At 49.7% G+C, this 18,365-nt stretch overlaps 1 protein-coding gene across 1 annotated transcript; it reads left to right on the top strand.

Annotated features, from left to right (window-relative positions):
* The first annotated feature begins 1,943 nt into the window (after positions 1-1,943).
* On the top strand, positions 1,944-18,038 carry orc2 (origin recognition complex, subunit 2). Its single transcript, XM_068034627.1, has 16 exons — positions 1,944-2,041; positions 5,701-5,847; positions 6,290-6,385; positions 9,394-9,480; positions 10,167-10,198; positions 11,218-11,272; positions 11,639-11,811; positions 12,565-12,663; positions 12,998-13,107; positions 13,316-13,448; positions 14,029-14,125; positions 14,529-14,675; positions 15,291-15,462; positions 15,816-15,877; positions 16,293-16,411; positions 17,481-18,038. Exons 1-16 carry the CDS (start codon positions 1,972-1,974, stop codon positions 17,565-17,567), a joined length of 1,686 nt encoding a protein of 561 aa, XP_067890728.1. The 5' UTR covers positions 1,944-1,971; the 3' UTR covers positions 17,568-18,038.
* The last annotated feature ends 327 nt before the right edge of the window (positions 18,039-18,365 follow it).

Here is an 18,365-nt window from a genome sequence, read left to right as displayed (position 1 = left end):
ATACTTAACTGGACCAGGCATGTCAACATCATACTGACAAGATCTATCAAATTCTAGGTATTATGTGACGAGTGGCTCACCTCGTGACTCCCCAAAGCCTTTCCATCATTTCAAAGGCAACACTCAAGGAGCTCGACACCAGAAAGGACAAAGTAGTTTGATTTATCAGTACTCCTGCAACTAGATTTCATATCCACCTTCTTCATCACTTTGCATCATGGCTGCAGTTTGTACAATCCACAGGACATACTGCAGCAGCTCACTAAAGTTATATCAACAGCCTCTCTCCTGTGACATCCATCACATCTCGAAGGATAAGGACAGGAGGTGCATGGGAACACCCCCACCTCCAAGACAAACATCAACCCAGATTAGATATACATTATCGTTCCTTCCTCGTCGCTGGGTCAAAATCCTGGAACTCCCTATGTAATCCCCACTGTGGGAGTTTCTTCACCACATAGGTTTCAGTGATTCAAGAAGGCAATTCATCACCAGGGATGGGCGAGTAAGTCACTCTTGTCTCTCCCTATCTCATTCTGTATCTGTGTCTTTCTCTCTCTCTCTGCCCTTCTCTGTATCTTTGTGCTTTTCTCTCTCTCTCTCTCTCTGTATCTTTGTCTTTTCTCTATTCTTCTCACGCTCTGTGTCTAACTCTCTCTGCTTCTCCTGTATCTTTGTGCTTTTCTCTCTCTCTGTATCTTTGTCTTTTCTCTATTCTTCTCACACTGTGTCTAACTCTCTCTGCTTCTCCTGTATCTTTGTGCTTTTCTCTCTCTCTCTCTCTCTCTGTATCTTTGTCTTTTCTCTATTCTTCTCACACTCTGTGTCTAACTCTCTCTGCTTCTCCTGTATCTTTGTGCTTTTCTCTCTCTCTCTCTCTCTGTATCTTTGTCTTTTCTCTATTCTTCTCACGCTCTGTCTAACTCTCTCTGCTTCTCCTGTATCTTTGTGCTTTTCTCTCTCTCTGTATCTTTGTCTTTTCTCTATTCTTCTCACACTCTGTGTCTAACTCTCTGCTTCTCCTGTATCTTTGTGCTTTTCTCTCTCTCTGTATCTTTGTCTTTTCTCTATTCTTCTCACGCTCTGTGTCTAACTCTCTCTGCTTCTCCTGTATCTTTGTGCTTTTCTCTCTCTCTGTATCTTTGTCTTTTCTCTATTCTTCTCACGCTCTGTGTCTAACTCTCTGCTTCTCCTGTATCTTTGTGCTTTTCTCTCTCTCTGTATCTTTGTCTTTTCTCTATTTTTCTCACACTCTGTGTCTAACTCTCTGCTTCTCCTGTATCTTTGTGCTTTTCTCTCTCTCTCTCTCTCTGTATCTTTGTCTTTTCTCTATTCTTCTCACGCTCTGTGTCTAACTCTCTCTGCTTCTCCTGTATCTTTGTGCTTTTCTCTCTCTCTGTATCTTTGTCTTTTCTCTATTCTTCTCACGCTCTGTGTCTAACTCTCTGCTTCTCCTGTATCTTTGTGCTTTTCTCTCTCTCTGTATCTTTGTCTTTTCTCTATTCTTCTCACGCTCTGTGTCTAACTCTCTGCTTCTCCTGTATCTTTGTGCTTTTCTCTCTCTCTGTATCTTTGTCTTTTCTCTATTCTTCTCACACTCTGTGTCTAACTCTCTGCTTCTCCTGTATCTTTGTGCTTTTCTCTCTCTCTCTCTCTCTGTATCTTTGTCTTTTCTCTATTCTTCTCACGCTCTGTGTCTAACTCTCTGCTTCTCCTGTATCTTTGTGCTTTTCTCTCTCTCTGTATCTTTGTCTTTTCTCTATTCTTCTCACGCTCTGTGTCTAACTCTCTCTGCTTCTCCTGTATCTTTCTCTCTGTCTCTACGTCTTCGTCTTTTCTCTCTGGAAGGCGCTGCCTTGAAGCCCCGCCCCTCGCTGGGGGATTGGGCGTTTCAAGCAAGGGCTGTGATTGGTTGATGTATTAGAGGTGGCTGATTGGCTGATTTGCCCCGGGAGCGGCGGGAGGAGGATGAGGCCTCGGGAGCTGCGATTCATCGGAGACGAGGAGGCGCTGGGGCAGATCGGGGAGCGGCAGGAGGGTGAGGGCCCCGGGAGATGCGGGGAAGAGGAGTGGGCCGGGGCTCGTGTGAGGGAAGTGAGGGGTCCTGGTGGAGGGGTAAGGGAGTGGAGAGGGCCTTTCAGGAAATACAAGACCAGTTTATGTAACCTCTCCTCATAATGTAATCCTTGGAGCCCAGGTAACATTCTGGTAAATCTGTGTTGCAGTCTTTCCAAAGCCAATATCTAGTTGAGGTGTGATGTGAGAACTGTACACAGTACTCCACATGTCATCTAATCAAGGCTTTGTTTCGCTATAGCTGAACTTCCTCCCCTTTATATCCTAGCCCTCTAGTGAGAAAGCTAACATTCCATTAGCATTTTTGATTTTTCTACCTGACCGTTTAGTGACCTGGGTACATGGACCCCTATATCTCTTTGGACCGCCAGTGTTCCTACTTTTCAGATCTATCCTTTTCTTAATCCAAATGGATGGCCTCACACATAGTTGCGTTGAAATCCATCAGCCACAGTTTTGCCCTCTCACTTTAGGTATAACTGTCTTTTTGTAATTTTATGCTTCCATCTACATTATTATGCCACTCATCTTTGTGTCATCAGCAAACTTGGGTATTTGACTCTCGATTGTTTTATCGAAGCCATTAATAAATATAATGAATAGTTTAAGTCCCAGCACAGATCCTTGTGGGGCCCCTCCAATCACTACCTTCCACGTCAAGTACATATCCATTATCCCTACTCTCTGTCTTCTACCGCCTGATCAATCTCTTATCCACGTGAATAATTTGCCTTCAATTCCATGAACTTCTCTAAAATAAAAGCAAAATATTGCAGATGCTGGAAATCTGAAATAAAACAAAGTGCTGGAAATACTCAGCAGGTCTGGCAGCATCTGTGGAGAGAAAAGCAGAGTTAACTATACAGGTCTATAACCTTTCGTCAGAACTGGGAAAGGCAAGAGAAGTATTAGGTTTTAAGCAAGTGAAGGGGAAGAGAACAAAAAGGAAGGTGTGTGATAGGGCACAGGGCAGGAGAGATTAATGACAGATGTCATGAGACAAAGGCAAAGAATGTGTTCATGGTTGTGGTGAAAGACTAAGCATTAGTCCAGTGGTAGAATAATAAGCAGCTCTGTCCAAAAGAACAACATGAAAAACAGATATATGGTTAAAAAATAAAATGAATGTTAGTAATTCATTATTAATTCGTTAGTAATTAGTATTCCACTAATATTCGTTATAACCCCACAGACTCCCACGGCTACCTTGACTGCACTTCCTCTCACCCTGTTTCCTGTAAGGACTCCATTCCATTCTCCCAGTTTCTCCATTTCTGGTGCATCTGTTCTGATGATGCTACCTTCCATAATAGCGCTTCTGATATGTCTTCCTTTATCCTCAACCGAGGATTCCCTCCCACTGTAGTCGACAGGGCCCTCGACCTTATCTGACCCATTTCCCGCACTTCTACCCTCACCCCTTCCCTTCCCTCCCAGGACTGCAATAGGGTTCCCCTTGTCCTCACTTTCCATCCCACCAGCCTCCACATCCAAAGGACCATCCTCTGCCATTTCCACCACCTCCAGCATGATGTCACCACAAACGCATCTTCCCTTCCCCTCCCTTGTCAGCATTCCAAAGGGACTGTTCCCTCCACGACATCCTGGTCCACTCCCCTGGCACCTTACCCTGTAATCACAGCAGGTGTAATACCTGCCCTTTTACCTCCTCTCTCTTCACTATCCCAGGCCCCAAACACTCCTTCCAGGTGAAGCAGCGATTTAGTTGTACAACTTTCAATGTAGTATACTCTATTCGCTGCTCACAATGTGGTCTCCTCTACATTGGGGAGACCAAACGCAGACTGGGTGACTGCTTTGCGGAACACCTCCGCTCAGTCCGAAAACATAACCCCGAGCTTCCAAACATAACCCTGAGCTTCCAGTCGCTTGCCATTTCAACATTCCCCTCGTTCTCGTGCCCTCATTTCTGTTCTTGGTCTGCTGCAGTGTTCCAGTGAACATCAACACAAGCTCAAGGAGCAGCACCTCATCTTTTGATTAGGTACTCTAGAGCCTTGCAAACTCAACGTTGAGTTCAACAATTTCAGAGCATAACTGGCCTTTTTTATTTTTTAAATTATTTTATTTTTTAGCCATGTGCCTGTTTTTCATATATAAAAACAAGAAATGCTGGAAATACTCAGCAGGTCTGGCAGCATCTGTGGAGAGAGAAGCAGAGTTAACATTTTCAGGTCTATGACCTTTCATCAGAACTGGCAGAGATAGGAAATGTAAAAGATTTTAAGCAAGTAAAGCGGGGGTGGGGAAAGAAATAACAAAAGAGAAGGTGTTGATAGGACAAGGTCAGAATAGCTGACCAGATGGTCATGGAGCAAAGGCAAATAATATGTTAATGGTGTGCTGAAAGACAAAGCATTAGTACATATAGGGTGTTAATGGACTGAAAACTGAACAGTCACAAGCACAAACATGAAAAAAAACAGTGGGTAGGCACAGTAGAAACAAACTGAACAAACTATAATAAAGTAAACACAAAAAGTAAAAAATATATTATTGCCTGTTTTTCATGTGCTTTTGGACAGAGTTGCTCATTATTCTGCCATTAAAACTCTCTGGACTAATGCTTTGTCTTTCACCACAAGCATTAACACTCTCTTTGCCATTGTCCCATGACATCTTTGTTATTTAATCTCTCCTGCCCTCTGTCCTAACACACACCATCCTTTTGTTCTCTTCCCCACCACCACCCGCACCCCCTTCACTTGCTTAAAACCTAATACCTTTGCCAGTTGTGATGAAATGTCACAGACCTGAAACATTAACTCTGCTGCTCTCTACAGATGCTGCTTGACCTGCTGAGTATTTCCAGCACTTCTGTTGTTATTCCATGGACTTCTCTTATGTGGAACCATATTGAATTCCTTGTGGCAGTCCATATTCCAGTGTAGGCACGATGGGCCATGTGACCTTTCTGTGCCATAAATTTTCTATGACTCTATATAAACTGCATCCATTAACATTCCTCATGTCTACTACTTCAGTTACTACCTCATAAAATGTAATTACGTTTGTTGTACATGACCTCTTTACAAATCCATGTTTGCTCTTTCACCACCTCAAATTTCTCTAAGTGCTCAGTTACTCTGTCCTTATAGCTTCCAATAACTTCCCCACAATAGGTTGCTAGACTAACTGTTTTATAATTTCCTCATTTCTATTTCTCACCTTTTTTAATACCTCCCTTGTGTCTCCCTGTCAAAATTTTGCAGATTTTGCTTTGGCAAAGTTCTTTGGGGTGTTATGTTACCTTAAAGTCACTGTTATATCAGAGTGTGTATTGATATATTTCTGCATTTGTCTCTTTCTCTGGCATGCACTCCTGTGCCTGCCCTCACTTGCCGTGACCCTCCTCTCAATCTTGTTTTTCTGTCTCTCTTGTGCACTCACTCACGCTGTCTTGATCTTTATCAGACATTCTCTTTTGCTCTCTTGTGCATGTGTTCCCACTCTCTCTCTTTCCTCCCCCACACCCCACCCCTTGGTTTATTCTCCCCAGCTCCTGTCTACCAGGTTACTGAAATGACTGCACCACATTATTAAAAGGGGGCTTCCCAGTACCCCACCTTTTAATGTGTTTCTTGGTGACTTGCTTTTCAGGTATTAAACTGCAGAACAATGTGCCTCGGACATTAGTGAACGTGAAGAAAGCTCTCCAGAAACGGGAGGAGGTGGAGCTGGATCAGGAGAGTTCGGAGATCTTCAATGAGCGCGATTATGTGGAGGCCCTTGGAACAGGCAGCTCAGGTACTGGGGTATACCGCAGGTTACTTGCAGGGGGTGGGGGTTGCAATCAGTGGCATCATTATGGTAGAATTGAAATTGTTGGAAGACGACCAGGTCTGGAGCCTGTTTCTCAGGGTACAGAGGAGTAACCTCTGAAAACAAATGGGCGCCGCGTGGGGATACGACTGTAAGGAGGGGAGGTCAGGGCAGTATAAGATAGCCAGTTTAGGGATGGGGGTAAAGGAGCCCCACAGCTTGATACAAATACCATGAGGCTTGAGCAGAATTGCTCAGTCTGTGCTGCAAAGGATACGATCTTGGTGCCATCGTAGAGGCTTGGCTGATAAATGATGGGTTGCATTGTCAGTGATGGAGGGTCTTCCATCTGTCTTTTGTCCCCCAGACACCCCAGAAATAAGAGAAAAGCAGTTGGAAAGTCTGAACTGAGTCTTTGTGGTTGCAGGTTGCCTGGGTAGTGTGGTTGATGGGATGCCTGCAGCCGGTGGTGACGTCTTTACCTTTCAAACCATCAAAAGAGGAGACAAGATGGCGAAACTGGGTGAGTTCGAGGAGCCACATCATGGCAGGAGGTGGGGGTATGTCTGGGGGGGTGGGGAGTATGTTCAGTGGGGTAGGGGTGAGGTGTTTGGGTCAGGGAGAGGGCAATGTGTGTGGTGGGGAGCTCAGGGAGGGGGTGCATGGGGCCGTGTGTATGAGGGGAGCGGAAGGAGCTTGGGTGCAGTGTGTTTGGGGGATCATGGGGTGGTGGCAGCAGGGGAGGGGGGGGAAGGTTTCAGGATTGCCCATAGACACTCAGAAGTAAAGTGAGAACGGCGCAAGTCACCAGGACAGGAGCTGAATGACAGCTGTGAATCTATTGCTAAGGGATGAACAAAATAATTTTGCTGGTCTCAGCTTGTCAGTGTGGAAAGGACATTCCCAGCTTTTGATATTGGAGTTAACGGAGAACGTTCCAATACAGCATGGGCTAGATACGGAGTGAAGCTCCCTCTACCAAGGGATTGAACCCCTGGTTCAATGAGGAGTGCAGGAGGATATGCCAGGAGCAGCACCAGGCATAGCTAAAAATAAGGTGTCACCCTGGATGAAGCTACAACACAGGACTACTTGCATGCCAAACAGCGGAAGCAGCATGCGATAGACAGAGCTAAGCGATCCCACAGCCAGTGGATCAGATCAAAGCTCTGCAGTTCTGCCACGTACAATCGTGAATGGCAATGGACAATTAACCGACTAACCAGAGGAGGAGGCTCCATAAACATCCCCATCCTCAATGATGGGGGAGCCCAGCACATCAGTGCAAATGACAAGGCTGAAGCATGTGCAACCATCTTCAGCCAGAAGTGCCGCGTGGATGATCCAGCTCTGCCTCCTCCTGAGGTCTCCAACATCACAGGTGCCAGTCTTCAGCCAATTAGATTCACTCCACATGATATTGAGAAACGGCTGAAGGCACTGGATACTGCAAAGGCTTTTGGGCCTTGACAACATCCCAGCTGTAATACTGAAGACTTGTGCTACAGAACTAGCCAAGCTGTTCCAATACAGCATCTACTTGGCAATGTGGAAAATTAACCAGGTATGTCCTGTACACAAAAAGCAGGACAAATCCAATCCGGCTAATTACTGTCCCCATCAGTCTACTCTCGATCATCAGCAAAGTGATGGAAGGTGACGTCGACAGTGCTATCAAGTGCCCCTTAAACAGCAATAACCTGCTCACTGAAGTTCAGTTTGGGTTCTGCCAGGGCCACTCAGCTCCTGACCTCATTACAGCAATGGTTCAAACATGGACGAAAGAGCTGAACTCAAGAGGTGAGAGTGAATACCGTTGACATCAAGATAGCATTTGACCGAGTATGGCATCAAGGAGCCCTAGCAAAACTGAAATCAGTGGGAATCGGGGAAAACTCTTCACTGGTTGGAGTCATACCTAGAGCAAAGGAAGATGTTTTCGGTTGTTGGAGGGGAAGCATCTGAGTCCCAGTACATCGTTGCAGGAGTTCCTCAGGGTAGTGTCCTAGGACCAACATCTTCAACTGCTTCATCAATGACCTTCTCTCCATCATAAGGTCAGAAGTGGGAATGTTCGTTGATGACTGCTCAATGTTCATCATTCGCAGTTCCTCAGATACTGAAGCAGTCCGTGTCCATATGCAGCAAGACCTGGACAACATTCAGGCTTGGGCTGATAAGTGGCAATTAATATTCGTGCCAATAAAGTGCCAGGCCATGACCATCTCCAGCAAGAGAGAATCTAACCATCTCCCCATGACGTTCAATGGCATTATCAACATCCTGGGGTGACCATTGACCAGAAATTGAACTGGAGCAACCATATAAATACTGGGGCTACAAGAGCAGGTCAGAGGCTGGGAATTCTGAGGCGAGTAACTCACTTCTTGACTCCCCAAAACCTATTCACCCCAGTGCCTGTCCACCACCTACAAGGCACAAGTCAGGAGTGTGATGGAATATTATCCACTTGCCTGGATGGGTGCAGCTCCAACAGCACTCAAGAAGCACGACACCATCCAGGACAAAGCAGCGCACTTGATGGCACCCCATCCACAAACATTCACACTCTCTACCACCGACGCACAGTGGCAGCATTGTGTACCATCTACAAGATGCACTGCAGCAACGCACCAAGGTTCCTTAGACAGCACCTTCCAAACCCACGACCTCTACCACCTAGAAGGACAAGGGCAGCAAATGCACGGGAACACCACCACCTGCAAGTTCCCCTCCAAGCCACACAGCATCCTGACTTGGAACTATATCGCCATTCCTTCACTATCGCTGGATCAAAATCCTGGAACTCCCTTCCTAACAGCACTGAATGTACCTACACCACGTAGACTCCAGCAGTTAAAGAAGGCAGCTCACCACCACCTTCTCGAGGGCAATTATGGATGGGCGATAAATGCTGGTCTAGCCAGTGACACCCACCTCCTGTGATAGAATTTTTTTTAAAACTGCCCCATCAAACAATCCGAGCCACAGTGGCGCAGTGGTTAGCACCGCAGCCTCACAGCTCCAGGGACCTGGGTTCGATTCCGGGTACTGCCTGTGTGGAGTTTGCAAGTTCTCCCTGTGTCTGCGTGGGTTTTCTCCGGGTGCTCCGGTTTCCTCCCACAAGCCAAAAGACTTGCAGGTTGATAGGTAAATTGGCCATTATAAAGTGTCACTAGTATAGGTAGGTGGTAGGGAAATATAGGGACAGGTGGGGATGTTTGGTAGGAATATGGGATTAGTGTAGGATTAGTATAAATGGGTGGTTGATGTTCGGCACAGACTCGGTGGGCCGAAGGGCCTGTTTCAGTGCTGTATCTCTAATCTAAAAAAAAAAGTCTTGTCAAACACTGAGGATGCTGGGGTAATTACTAACAGGGGAGGGTGCATGTGGGAGTTATGGAGGGGGAGGCCTTTTGTTCTGTGGGTGGGGAGGTGGAGTCTCCAACAGCCCTTTCCCCAGTGGAGGGTTGAGTGGGGGTCGAGACCATTGATATTTCAAATGCTCCATCATCCTGTTTCGACTTGCAGCCTCTGAACTTGCCCATACTCCGGGGAAAAGTGTGACTTTCTGTGCGGCTGACAGACGACTGACAGCAGATCGAGCTGGGAATCGCGGTGAGTTCCTAGCTCCAGGCTAGCTTTGGATCACAGTAAGAAACGGTCTGCAGGCTAGAGTGGAAACACTGAATGATGTTGAGTAACCAGGGTAACAACCGCACTATACTTAACTCCCACTGCACCCTGGCTCTGTGTGATGGAACTCGAGGTTCTGTCCTCTGCTCTTTTGGCTCTGCCATTCTTCAGTGTCTATGCAGTACGTTTCGGCAGGCTGCTCAACTGAACCTGATTCTGTCTTCACTCCAAGTCTCTCCTCACACTTTTTTTTCCCCCCCACCGCCCTCCCCAGTCCTTGCATCACTAGATCTCCCCTTCAGTGTCACGGGACAGTAATGAGGCTCTGAATCCCAGGCTGGCATTGGTTTATCTTTCTCCACCCAAACCCAAGGCACTGAGGCCAGTTTTAGCTCCTGTTGCTTCTCCCAGCTGTGATTCAGCACGGCTGCAGCCTGAAGCCAGGACCGACCTGGTGTCTCTGATTTGTGAAATGTCCGGCTGGCTGGATGGCAGGTTTCATGTTGGAAATGAAGCAGCACTGAGATTATTCCCTCACCTGTTCCCCGGTCCCTGCATCGCACGAATTCACGCCTCTGTCGGGAACTGCTTCGTCCTGCCCTCTTTGTTTGTGTTTTGTGCTGAATCCATTGTGGAGGTTGAAGGAATCTCTATTTTTGTTTTCCCAGGACAGTCAATCCAGAGCAAGACCCCATCCAAGGTAAGAAAGGAGTGGAGCGTCATCTATTTGCATTGGTGTTAGAGGGGCACAAATTAGATAAGCTCATAGGATCAATCATGGCAGCCTACAGTCAGAGCAGGCCTCCTCCTCCTCTCACCTATGCTGTACCTGTACTGGGAGTGTTTGATGGCACGGTGTAGAGGAAGCTTTACTCTATCTAATCTGTGCTGTGCCTGCCCTCCCACCCCTGCCCCGGGAGTCTGGATCTAATCTTGGTGTTGTACGTCTCACAAGTGAGCATCGCAGAAAGCCAGTGCGACCCGTACCTGGAGCCTTTCTTCTTCTTTCATGGGATGTCGGCGTTGCTGGCAGGGCCCATCTCTAATTGCCCTTGAGAAGGTGGTGGTGAGCTGCCTTCTTTTCTTGATCCGCTGCAGTCCTCGGGGTGTAGCTACACCCACAGTGCTGTTAGGGAGGGAGTTGCTGGTTCAAAAAACCTGGAACAGTGAAGGAATGACAATGTAGTTCCAAGTCAGGGTGGTGTGTGACTTGGAGGGGAGCTTGCAGGTGGTGGTGTTCCCATGCATCTGCTGCCCTTGTCCTTCTAGGTGGTAGAGGTTGAGGGTTTGGAAGGTACTGTCGAAGGAGCCTTGGTGAGTTGCTACAGTGCATCTTGTAGATGGTACACACTGCTGCCACTGTGTGTCGGTGGTGGAGGGAGTGAATGTTGAAGGTGGTGGATGGGGTGCCGATCAAGTGCACTGCTTTGTCCTGGATGGTGTCAAGTTTCTTGAGTGTTGTTGGAGTTGCAATCAACCAGGCAAGTGGAGAGCATTCCATCACAATCCTCTAACTGGTAAGATTGACACAGACTGGCACTAGTTTCTGGGCTGAGTCAGGTCCAGTTGATTCCGAGTGACTGCATTTTGGTGTGAGAGCTGAGGAGTTGAGGTGTGATCAGTTCCTGTCCTGGGGCAGGGTGCACAGGGTGATAAGCCGTCCTTCTGGAACAATCTATGTAGGTTGTATGTGTTCTGAGCTGAGTTTTCTACCTGCAGGGTAAGAGGCAGTTTGTTTCGACAACCCCCTACAGGCTGAGGAAAAGGCTGACTGGTGAGTATGGTTGGGGGGCGTTGAGTAGTGGGGGGCCGGGTTGGGCAGGGTCTGTCAGGGGCTGTTGCAACTTCCCAATGTTCAAATGTGAAACTGGTCCCAATGGGATGATCCAGTATTGAATGAAACGTAACGGGGATGGGTGGGAGGGCTCTCAGTAATATCCCCCATAATCAGGAGCAATGGAATTGTACAGAATATGTGGGGGGCAAGAAAGGAGTTGCGTATCCAGTGTCGAGGTGCAGGGGAGGGTCTGCATGGCCTATTGCAGGGTGAGAGGGGCTTCATGGCCGAGTTCGGGTGAGGGGCAGGCCCCAGCTCGTTGCCCCTCTGACACTGACTGACACTGTTGATTGTTTGACCCAGACTTGGTCGATTTGAGTGGTGACAGCGAGAGCGATTACTCGTCTTCAGACTCGGAGAGGGGAGAGGAGAGTTTCCCGGGGGAAGCTGCCAATCCCAGCCCAGTGCTCGAAGCAGTGACATCGGCTCCAGCTCCAGGCAAAACCCCAGCCAAGAAATCAAGGAAACCCGCCCAGGTAAGCTCATCCCAACTCAGCTGGTGAGCCTGGGGAGGGAGGAGGGGGCCCTGTGCCAGGGGCTGAGGGGAAAACTGTTGCTCTGGGGCAAGACTGAGAACACCTTGGAGGATTTGTTTCACCCTGAGGGATCTGCGATGAGGTCAGGAAATGTCCTGAGGCCTATGAGCTGTGTTGCTTGTAATGAGAACTGGGTCAGAGTGGCCCTGGCCCTTGCCCTGGCCCATGAGTCCACCAGATTGCTGATGTTGGTATCTGTTTCTTCCCTCTGTTGTGGATGGTGAGCAGACTGCTGTTGGCTTCAGTGCTGGGTGGGTTAGGCGCCAATATATAATTTAGCCGGTTGGTTGCATCACTCTGCCTGCGCTGCTGATTCCCGGGCTTTGATTAATATGTCTGTGCACTGACAGTGAGCAGTGATTCCCCTCCCTGTCTCTGTCACTGGCACTGAGCATTGATTCCCCTCCCTGTCTCTGTCACTGACAGTGAGCAGTGATTCCCCCTCTCTGTCACTGACAGTGAGCAGTGATTTCCCCTCCCTGTCTCTGTCGCTGACAGTGAGCAGTGATTTCCCCTCCCTGTCTCTGTCACTGACAGTGAGCAGTGATTCCCCTCCCTGTCTCTGTCGCTGACAGTGAGCAGTGATTCCCCTCCCTGTCTCTGTCGCTGACAGTGAGCAGTGATTTCCCCTCCCTGTCTCTGTCACTAGGTTATTGCAAGTTGCTGATGTTTCTTTTTCTTATTCTCTTTAAGCCAAGCACTGTTGAGCTTTACTTCGAAGCTCATAGCAGTTCAAAGGTCCTGACCTCTGACCGCACATTACAGAAGCTGCGGACCCCAAAGTTGGATCAGGTACGTGCTGTGGGGCTGTTAATGCGAGGCTGAGATAGGTAAATTTTTGTTAGGCTAGGGTATTAAGGCACGTGAAGTCATGACGGGTCGCAAAAGCTAAGATACAGATCAACCATTATCTAATTCAATAGCATTAACAGGCTGAAGGACCTCGTCGTGTTCCTGTGTCGGAGGCTGCGATGGGTCACTTTTATCTGAAGCAGACCGCGTTGATATTCAGTGCTGTCCTCTGGCTGCGGGAGCTCCCACACTCCCCAAGGCCATGTTTCAGGTGCGGGGGAAGCTCGGGTGGAATGTGCCATAAGCTGACTGTTTGCTTCCCATTCTGATTCAGGAGACATTGGCAAGGCTGCTAAGTGATGACAGTTTGCTCTTTGCAAGTGAGCTCAGGCAGCTCAACAAAGAACATGAAAAGCTGTTTCACAAGTGGATGCTGCAAACACAGTGAGTATAGCGAGCGAGACCCTTGGTGCAAAGAGCACACACATGCATGTGTGCCCCTCAGTGCAAAAAGTAGTGAGCACACACGCATGTGCAAGACCCTTGCTGCAGTGAGTAGTGCATCTGAAAATGGTGTGCCAGCCACCACTGCCCAGTGATCCATGTCATTGACCTTCGCCCCCTTTTTCTCTCTCTCTCTCTCTCTCTCCAGGTTGGGGTTTAGCCTCGTGTTGTATGGACTTGGCTCCAAGCGGGAGTTGCTGGAAGAATTCCGCTCTCGGATGCTGGAGGGCACTGTCCACTTGGTGGTGAACGGATTCTTCCCAAGTATTACTCTTAAATCCGTGAGTATTCGCAGAGGAACAACCTGGCGTTGAAACACAGCATCTGCTGGGGAGAAGGCCGAGGGCACCGATCACACCAGGCAGGTGGACTCGTTGCCCTGGTGACAGGGAATCCCTCCCTCCTCACCTGTACATTGCTTGGGATCCCTGTTGGGCACCATGTGGAACCTGGAGGGGGGAAGAGAGGAGAATTCCTTGCGGTGTCCGTAGGGGGAGTGGTGGCTGGGGGTATGGGGGGGGGGATACCTTGCTGTGGTGGGGGTGGCGGGGAGGGGAGTCTTGTGTGTGGTGGATGGTGGGGGGAATTGGGTGGAGGAGGTGGCCATACAGTGGCTGGTTGCGGGGCAGGGAGCGGAGGTGGGTCAGTGCAGGAGGTTGGAATGGGGGGGGGAAGGGTACCTGGCAGTGACTGTGTTGGTGGGGGGAGTGCATGTGGTGGCTCAGGGTGGGGGGTAGGGGGGAGAAGGGGGTTGGTTGCCCTGCAGGGGTTGGGTGGGGGAGGTGGCCATGTTGGGGGGGGTTACACGCGGAGGGGTAGGGGGTCACATTCATTTGTAACGGAACAGTCATTGTGCTGCAGATTCTGAATTCTATAACGGAAGAGGTTTTAGGATATGAAGGAAGCTTCCGGAACCCTGTGGACCAACTTGGCTTCATCGTTAGGGCATTTAAGGAGGGTATGTATCTGTAGAGCTTTTCACTGCTTGTTGATAGCAAGTCACAGACCCGAGAGAGCGGAGAGGACAAGAGGGGGAAGGTGGACTGTGACGTGGGCGTGTCAGGGAGACGATGAGGTGGACTCTAATGCGGGTGTGTCGGGGGAGGGGGGAGTGTGTGATGGGGTGGGGGGGTGTCGGGGAGTTGGTGAAGTGGACTGTGACGTGGGCGTGTCGGGGGAGGGGAAGGTGGACTGTGACGTGGGCGTGTCGGGGGAGGGGAAGGTGAACTGTGACGGGGGCGTGTTGATAGTTTGTAGAGCAGTGCGGAAAGCGTACCGAGGCAGGTCTGTATCCGAGTCCTCCTTTTGTGACTTTGGAGTGTTTGGTGCTGTTTATTGCTCTGTGTTTTGCTCCCCCTCAGATCCCACGTTGGATCTTTATCTTTTGATTCATAACATTGATGGGCAGATGCTGCGAGGGGACCGGAACCAGCAGATAGTGAGCCAGCTCGCTGCCATCCCTGGCATCCACCTCATTGCCTCCATTGATCACCTGAATGCACCTTTAAGTGAGTGTCTCTAAACTTGGCCTCCGTCGTGCTGAGTCCTAACATGGGTTGAGGGCTTGCAGTGAGGTTCAGTCTAGCACTCTTCCTAGTTTCACCGGGAGCCTCAATGGGACTGAATGCCTGGGCTCTTGGGAGTGGTTTCTGACCTATGATCTGCCTGCTGCTGGTCCCTGCAGGAGGATGGCCAGTATGTCCTGTTGACTGATCTCAGTCTGGATCCTTGCATGCTGCCTTGGGCCATGGGAGAAGAGGCTGAGGTCAGTGGAGGAAAGGCTCTGGAACTGGCAGATCCATGCTTCAACCCGCACCCCACCCCCCCCCGCACCCCCAGTCTGTCTTGTGGGGTACAGGATACAAATGGCATGATCGGGGCAGTGGGGCGATACCCTGTCTGTTGGGGGGGGGCAATTGGGGAAATCCTGTGATGTGGGGGAAGAGTCTCTGTGTTTGGGAGAGTGGGGTGGGGAGTTTCTCTGGGGGTTGGTGAGGAGGGGAATCTGTGTTGGGGATGGTGGAGGGATGTTGGGGAGACCCTGTGGGGTGGTGGGGTGCGATGTTCTCTCTCGGTCAAGAAGACCATGCCTAACCTGTTGTGTTCTGGCTCCTGTTTGACAGTGTGGGATCAGACACGGAGCTGTCTCTTTAACTGGCTGTGGTATGAGGTGACGACCTTTAAACCCTACACAGAGGAGACCTCGTATGAGAACTCGCTGCTGGTGCGACAGTCGGGAGCGTTGGCACTGAGCTCGCTGACTCACGTACTGCGCAGCCTCACTCCCAACGCCAGGTAACAGGCGCAGGGTGGGGGGGGGGGGTAACGGCAGAATCCGGTGAGGGGTGCGGTTAAAGGGTTCAGGGCCCCGGGGTAAAAGGGGTGATTGAGAATCCATTCGAGGTCACTTCTGATCTTTGCCTGATGTACACAGCCAGGGGTCAGGGTGGGTGGGTAGGGGACGGGGGAACAGGTGGTTCGGGATTTTGGACAATGACCTGTGAATATCGGGTGGGTGGAAGCTGAACGCGAATGGTGCCGCGGGATTGAATAGAACTGTTGGCCTCTCACCAGTTTCGAGTTAATTACGGGGAGTCTGGAGCTGGAGCTTAGGCTGATGCTGCCTCTCTCTCTTTGTTCCACTACAGGGGGATATTTAAACTGTTGGCTCAGTTTCAGTTGAACAACAAGGATAACTTGTCTTACCCAGGTAAGGATGAGATGGTACAAATTGGGTAGGACAGAGGAGGGCAATGGGTGGTACAGGAGGGGGTGGGGTGGGGGGGTTCCAGCTGCACATGCCAGGCATGGGTTCAGGTTCCTTGGATGGACAAGAGTTAAAGAGCTAACGCCAACCTGGCCAATCTTTGTCTGTCCCAAACAATTGCCTGCATAGTGTAATACCGGGGTGGAATGAGTCCTCTGTACTGCCAGCCTGAGGCTCGGCCAGTGCCTGAGTGCTGGGTGTCTCCTTTGGGTGATCTCAGTGTTTGCTGGTCAGACTGAGTCTTCTCAGTGGGTCATTGACTCAGTTAGAAGATGGATCGAGCTCCCGGCCGGGGAATGTGTATGTACCTTGGAGCAGAATCCCATTAATTTCAGTCTTCACTCTCTCTCTTCCTCAGGCTTGTCCTTTCAGGATTTCTACCAGCGATGTCGTGAGGCTTTTCTGGTGAACAGCAACCTCACCCTGCGGGCACAGCTCACTGAGTTCAGAGATCACAGACTCATCAGGAATAAAAAGGTGAGATACAGTCCACCCTGCGTACACACCGGATCCAGGTGAAGGGACTATCCCTCCCACCTACGCACCTGATCCAGGTGAAGGAACCGTCCCTCCCACATATACACCTGAGCCAAGTGAAAGGACCATTCCTCCTGCACACACACCTGAGCCAGGTGAAAGGACCGTTCCTCCCACGCACACACCTGAGCCAGGTGAAAGGACCGTTCCTCCCACGCACACACCTGAGCCAGGTGAAAGGACCGTTCCTCCCACGCACACACCTGAGCCAGGTGAAAGGACCGTTCCTCCCACGCACACACCTGAGCCAGGTGAAAGGACCATTCCTCCCACGCACACACCTGAGCCAGGTGAAAGGACCGTTCCTCCCACGCACATACCTGAGCCAGGTGAAAGGACCGTTCCTCCCACGCACACACACCGGACAGGTGAAAGGACCGTTCCTCCTGCACACACACCTGAGCCAGGTGAAAGGACCGTTCCTCCTGTGTACATGCCTGAGCCAAGCTGTCACTCTGCGGTCTCACCTCCACTGCCCGCTTGAGTCACACCTGCTCCTACAAGAGTTCCTGTAACAGCAGATTGCATCACCCCTCCCCCCCCTCACTAATTGGGACTTGTATTGCTCACATTTAATCTCTGAACTCTGAAGTAGCAGAGCTCATTGGAGAATGACCAGTAGCAGGGCTCCTGTCCAATTTCTCCCCCACGTTCCCCCCCCCCCCGGCTTCCAATTCCCCCACCCCACCTCCCATCTTCCAATTCCCCCCATCTTCCAATTCTGCCCCACCCCCCACCTCTCCCAATTCAGGGATGCTGTGTTTGCAGTTGTAGCCCCAATTGTTGCTCTGGCTGAGGGCAGTAAACTGGCTGAGGCCTGGGGCATCAGCCTTGAAGGTAGGGTTACTGGTGAGCACATCTTTGCTAATGATGAGGGAAAATGAGAGCACTTTCTCTTCATGACCATTGCAGAGGTGCCATGGTTAACTGTTAACTGTTGGGGTTTGTAGTTGGGGACTGCTGCAGTGGATCAATGTCTGATGGATTGGTTGCTGTTTGAATGTGCCAGGGTGCTGATGGTGTCGAGTATCTCGTTATCCCTGTTGATGTGGCAACACTGAGCGACTTCCTCGAAATGGAGGATAAGGAGACCTAGATTGAAGAGGAATATCCCACGGTGTAGAGAACCACAGCTGCAGAATCCCAGGAATGGGGTTATCCTGGACTCCAGTCACCCAAACACCTTCCGTGCCTCCTGTTTGATGTGAGGGATCAGATTGGAAATCTCTCTCTCAGCCCCGTGGTCCAGTCACCCGAGCCCACTCCCCGGATGAGCTGGCCAGCTCACTTATTGCCGAGTGCCTGGTAACCAGGTTACCCTCCCACCTATATGAGAGTTCCTGGAGACCCTTTGTTTAGGGGATGGGGACATGACGCGGCTTGATATTTTGGGTGGTGTGTTTTGACCAATCTGGGGACATGCTTGCTGTGGTTTACTTGCTGTGTATTGCTCTAACTCTGTATTTTAAAACCCAATTCTTGTTTGATTGACTACTTCACGCTGTAATGACGCTGCGGTTGTATGCAAAGTTTTCTATAAATTTCTATTAAAGATGTTTCTCACTAAGCCGCAAATTGTATTTTTAGGAAATGTGCTGAAGCCGTGTCTCATCACTATGCATCATTCCCCCCGCTCCGACTCTTGTCAAACTGCCATCACCCTAAATTCTGGAAGGGTCGCAGCGAATTGGAAAATGTAATGTCTCTATTCCAGAAAGCAGGAAACTATAGGCCAGTTAGCCTAGCATCTGTCATTGGGAAAATGCTGGAATCCATTGTGAAGGAAGTAGTAGCAGGACATTTCGAAAATCATAATGCAAGCAGGCAGAGTCAACATGGTTTTATGAAAGAAAAATAGTGTTTGACAAATTTTAGAGTTCTTCGAGGATGTAAC

Source organism: Heterodontus francisci, chromosome 7 (assembly GCF_036365525.1).
Source record: "Heterodontus francisci isolate sHetFra1 chromosome 7, sHetFra1.hap1, whole genome shotgun sequence".
Lineage (NCBI taxonomy): Eukaryota > Metazoa > Chordata > Chondrichthyes > Heterodontiformes > Heterodontidae > Heterodontus > Heterodontus francisci.
Note: the sequence above shows the minus strand (reverse complement) of the source record. Positions and strands in the feature narration are given on the sequence as shown.

Excerpts from the sequence above, each read along its gene's own strand:
- orc2 (XM_068034627.1), top strand. The coding sequence starts at position 1,972 with ATGAGGCCTCGGGAGCTGCGATTCATCGGAGACGAGGAGGCGCTGGGG. Across the intron at positions 6,386-9,393 it reads AGACAAGATGGCGAAACTGG|CCTCTGAACTTGCCCATACT; the intron begins GTGAGTTCGAGG and ends TTCGACTTGCAG. Across the intron at positions 16,412-17,480 it reads GACTCATCAGGAATAAAAAG|GGTGCTGATGGTGTCGAGTA; the intron begins GTGAGATACAGT and ends TGAATGTGCCAG.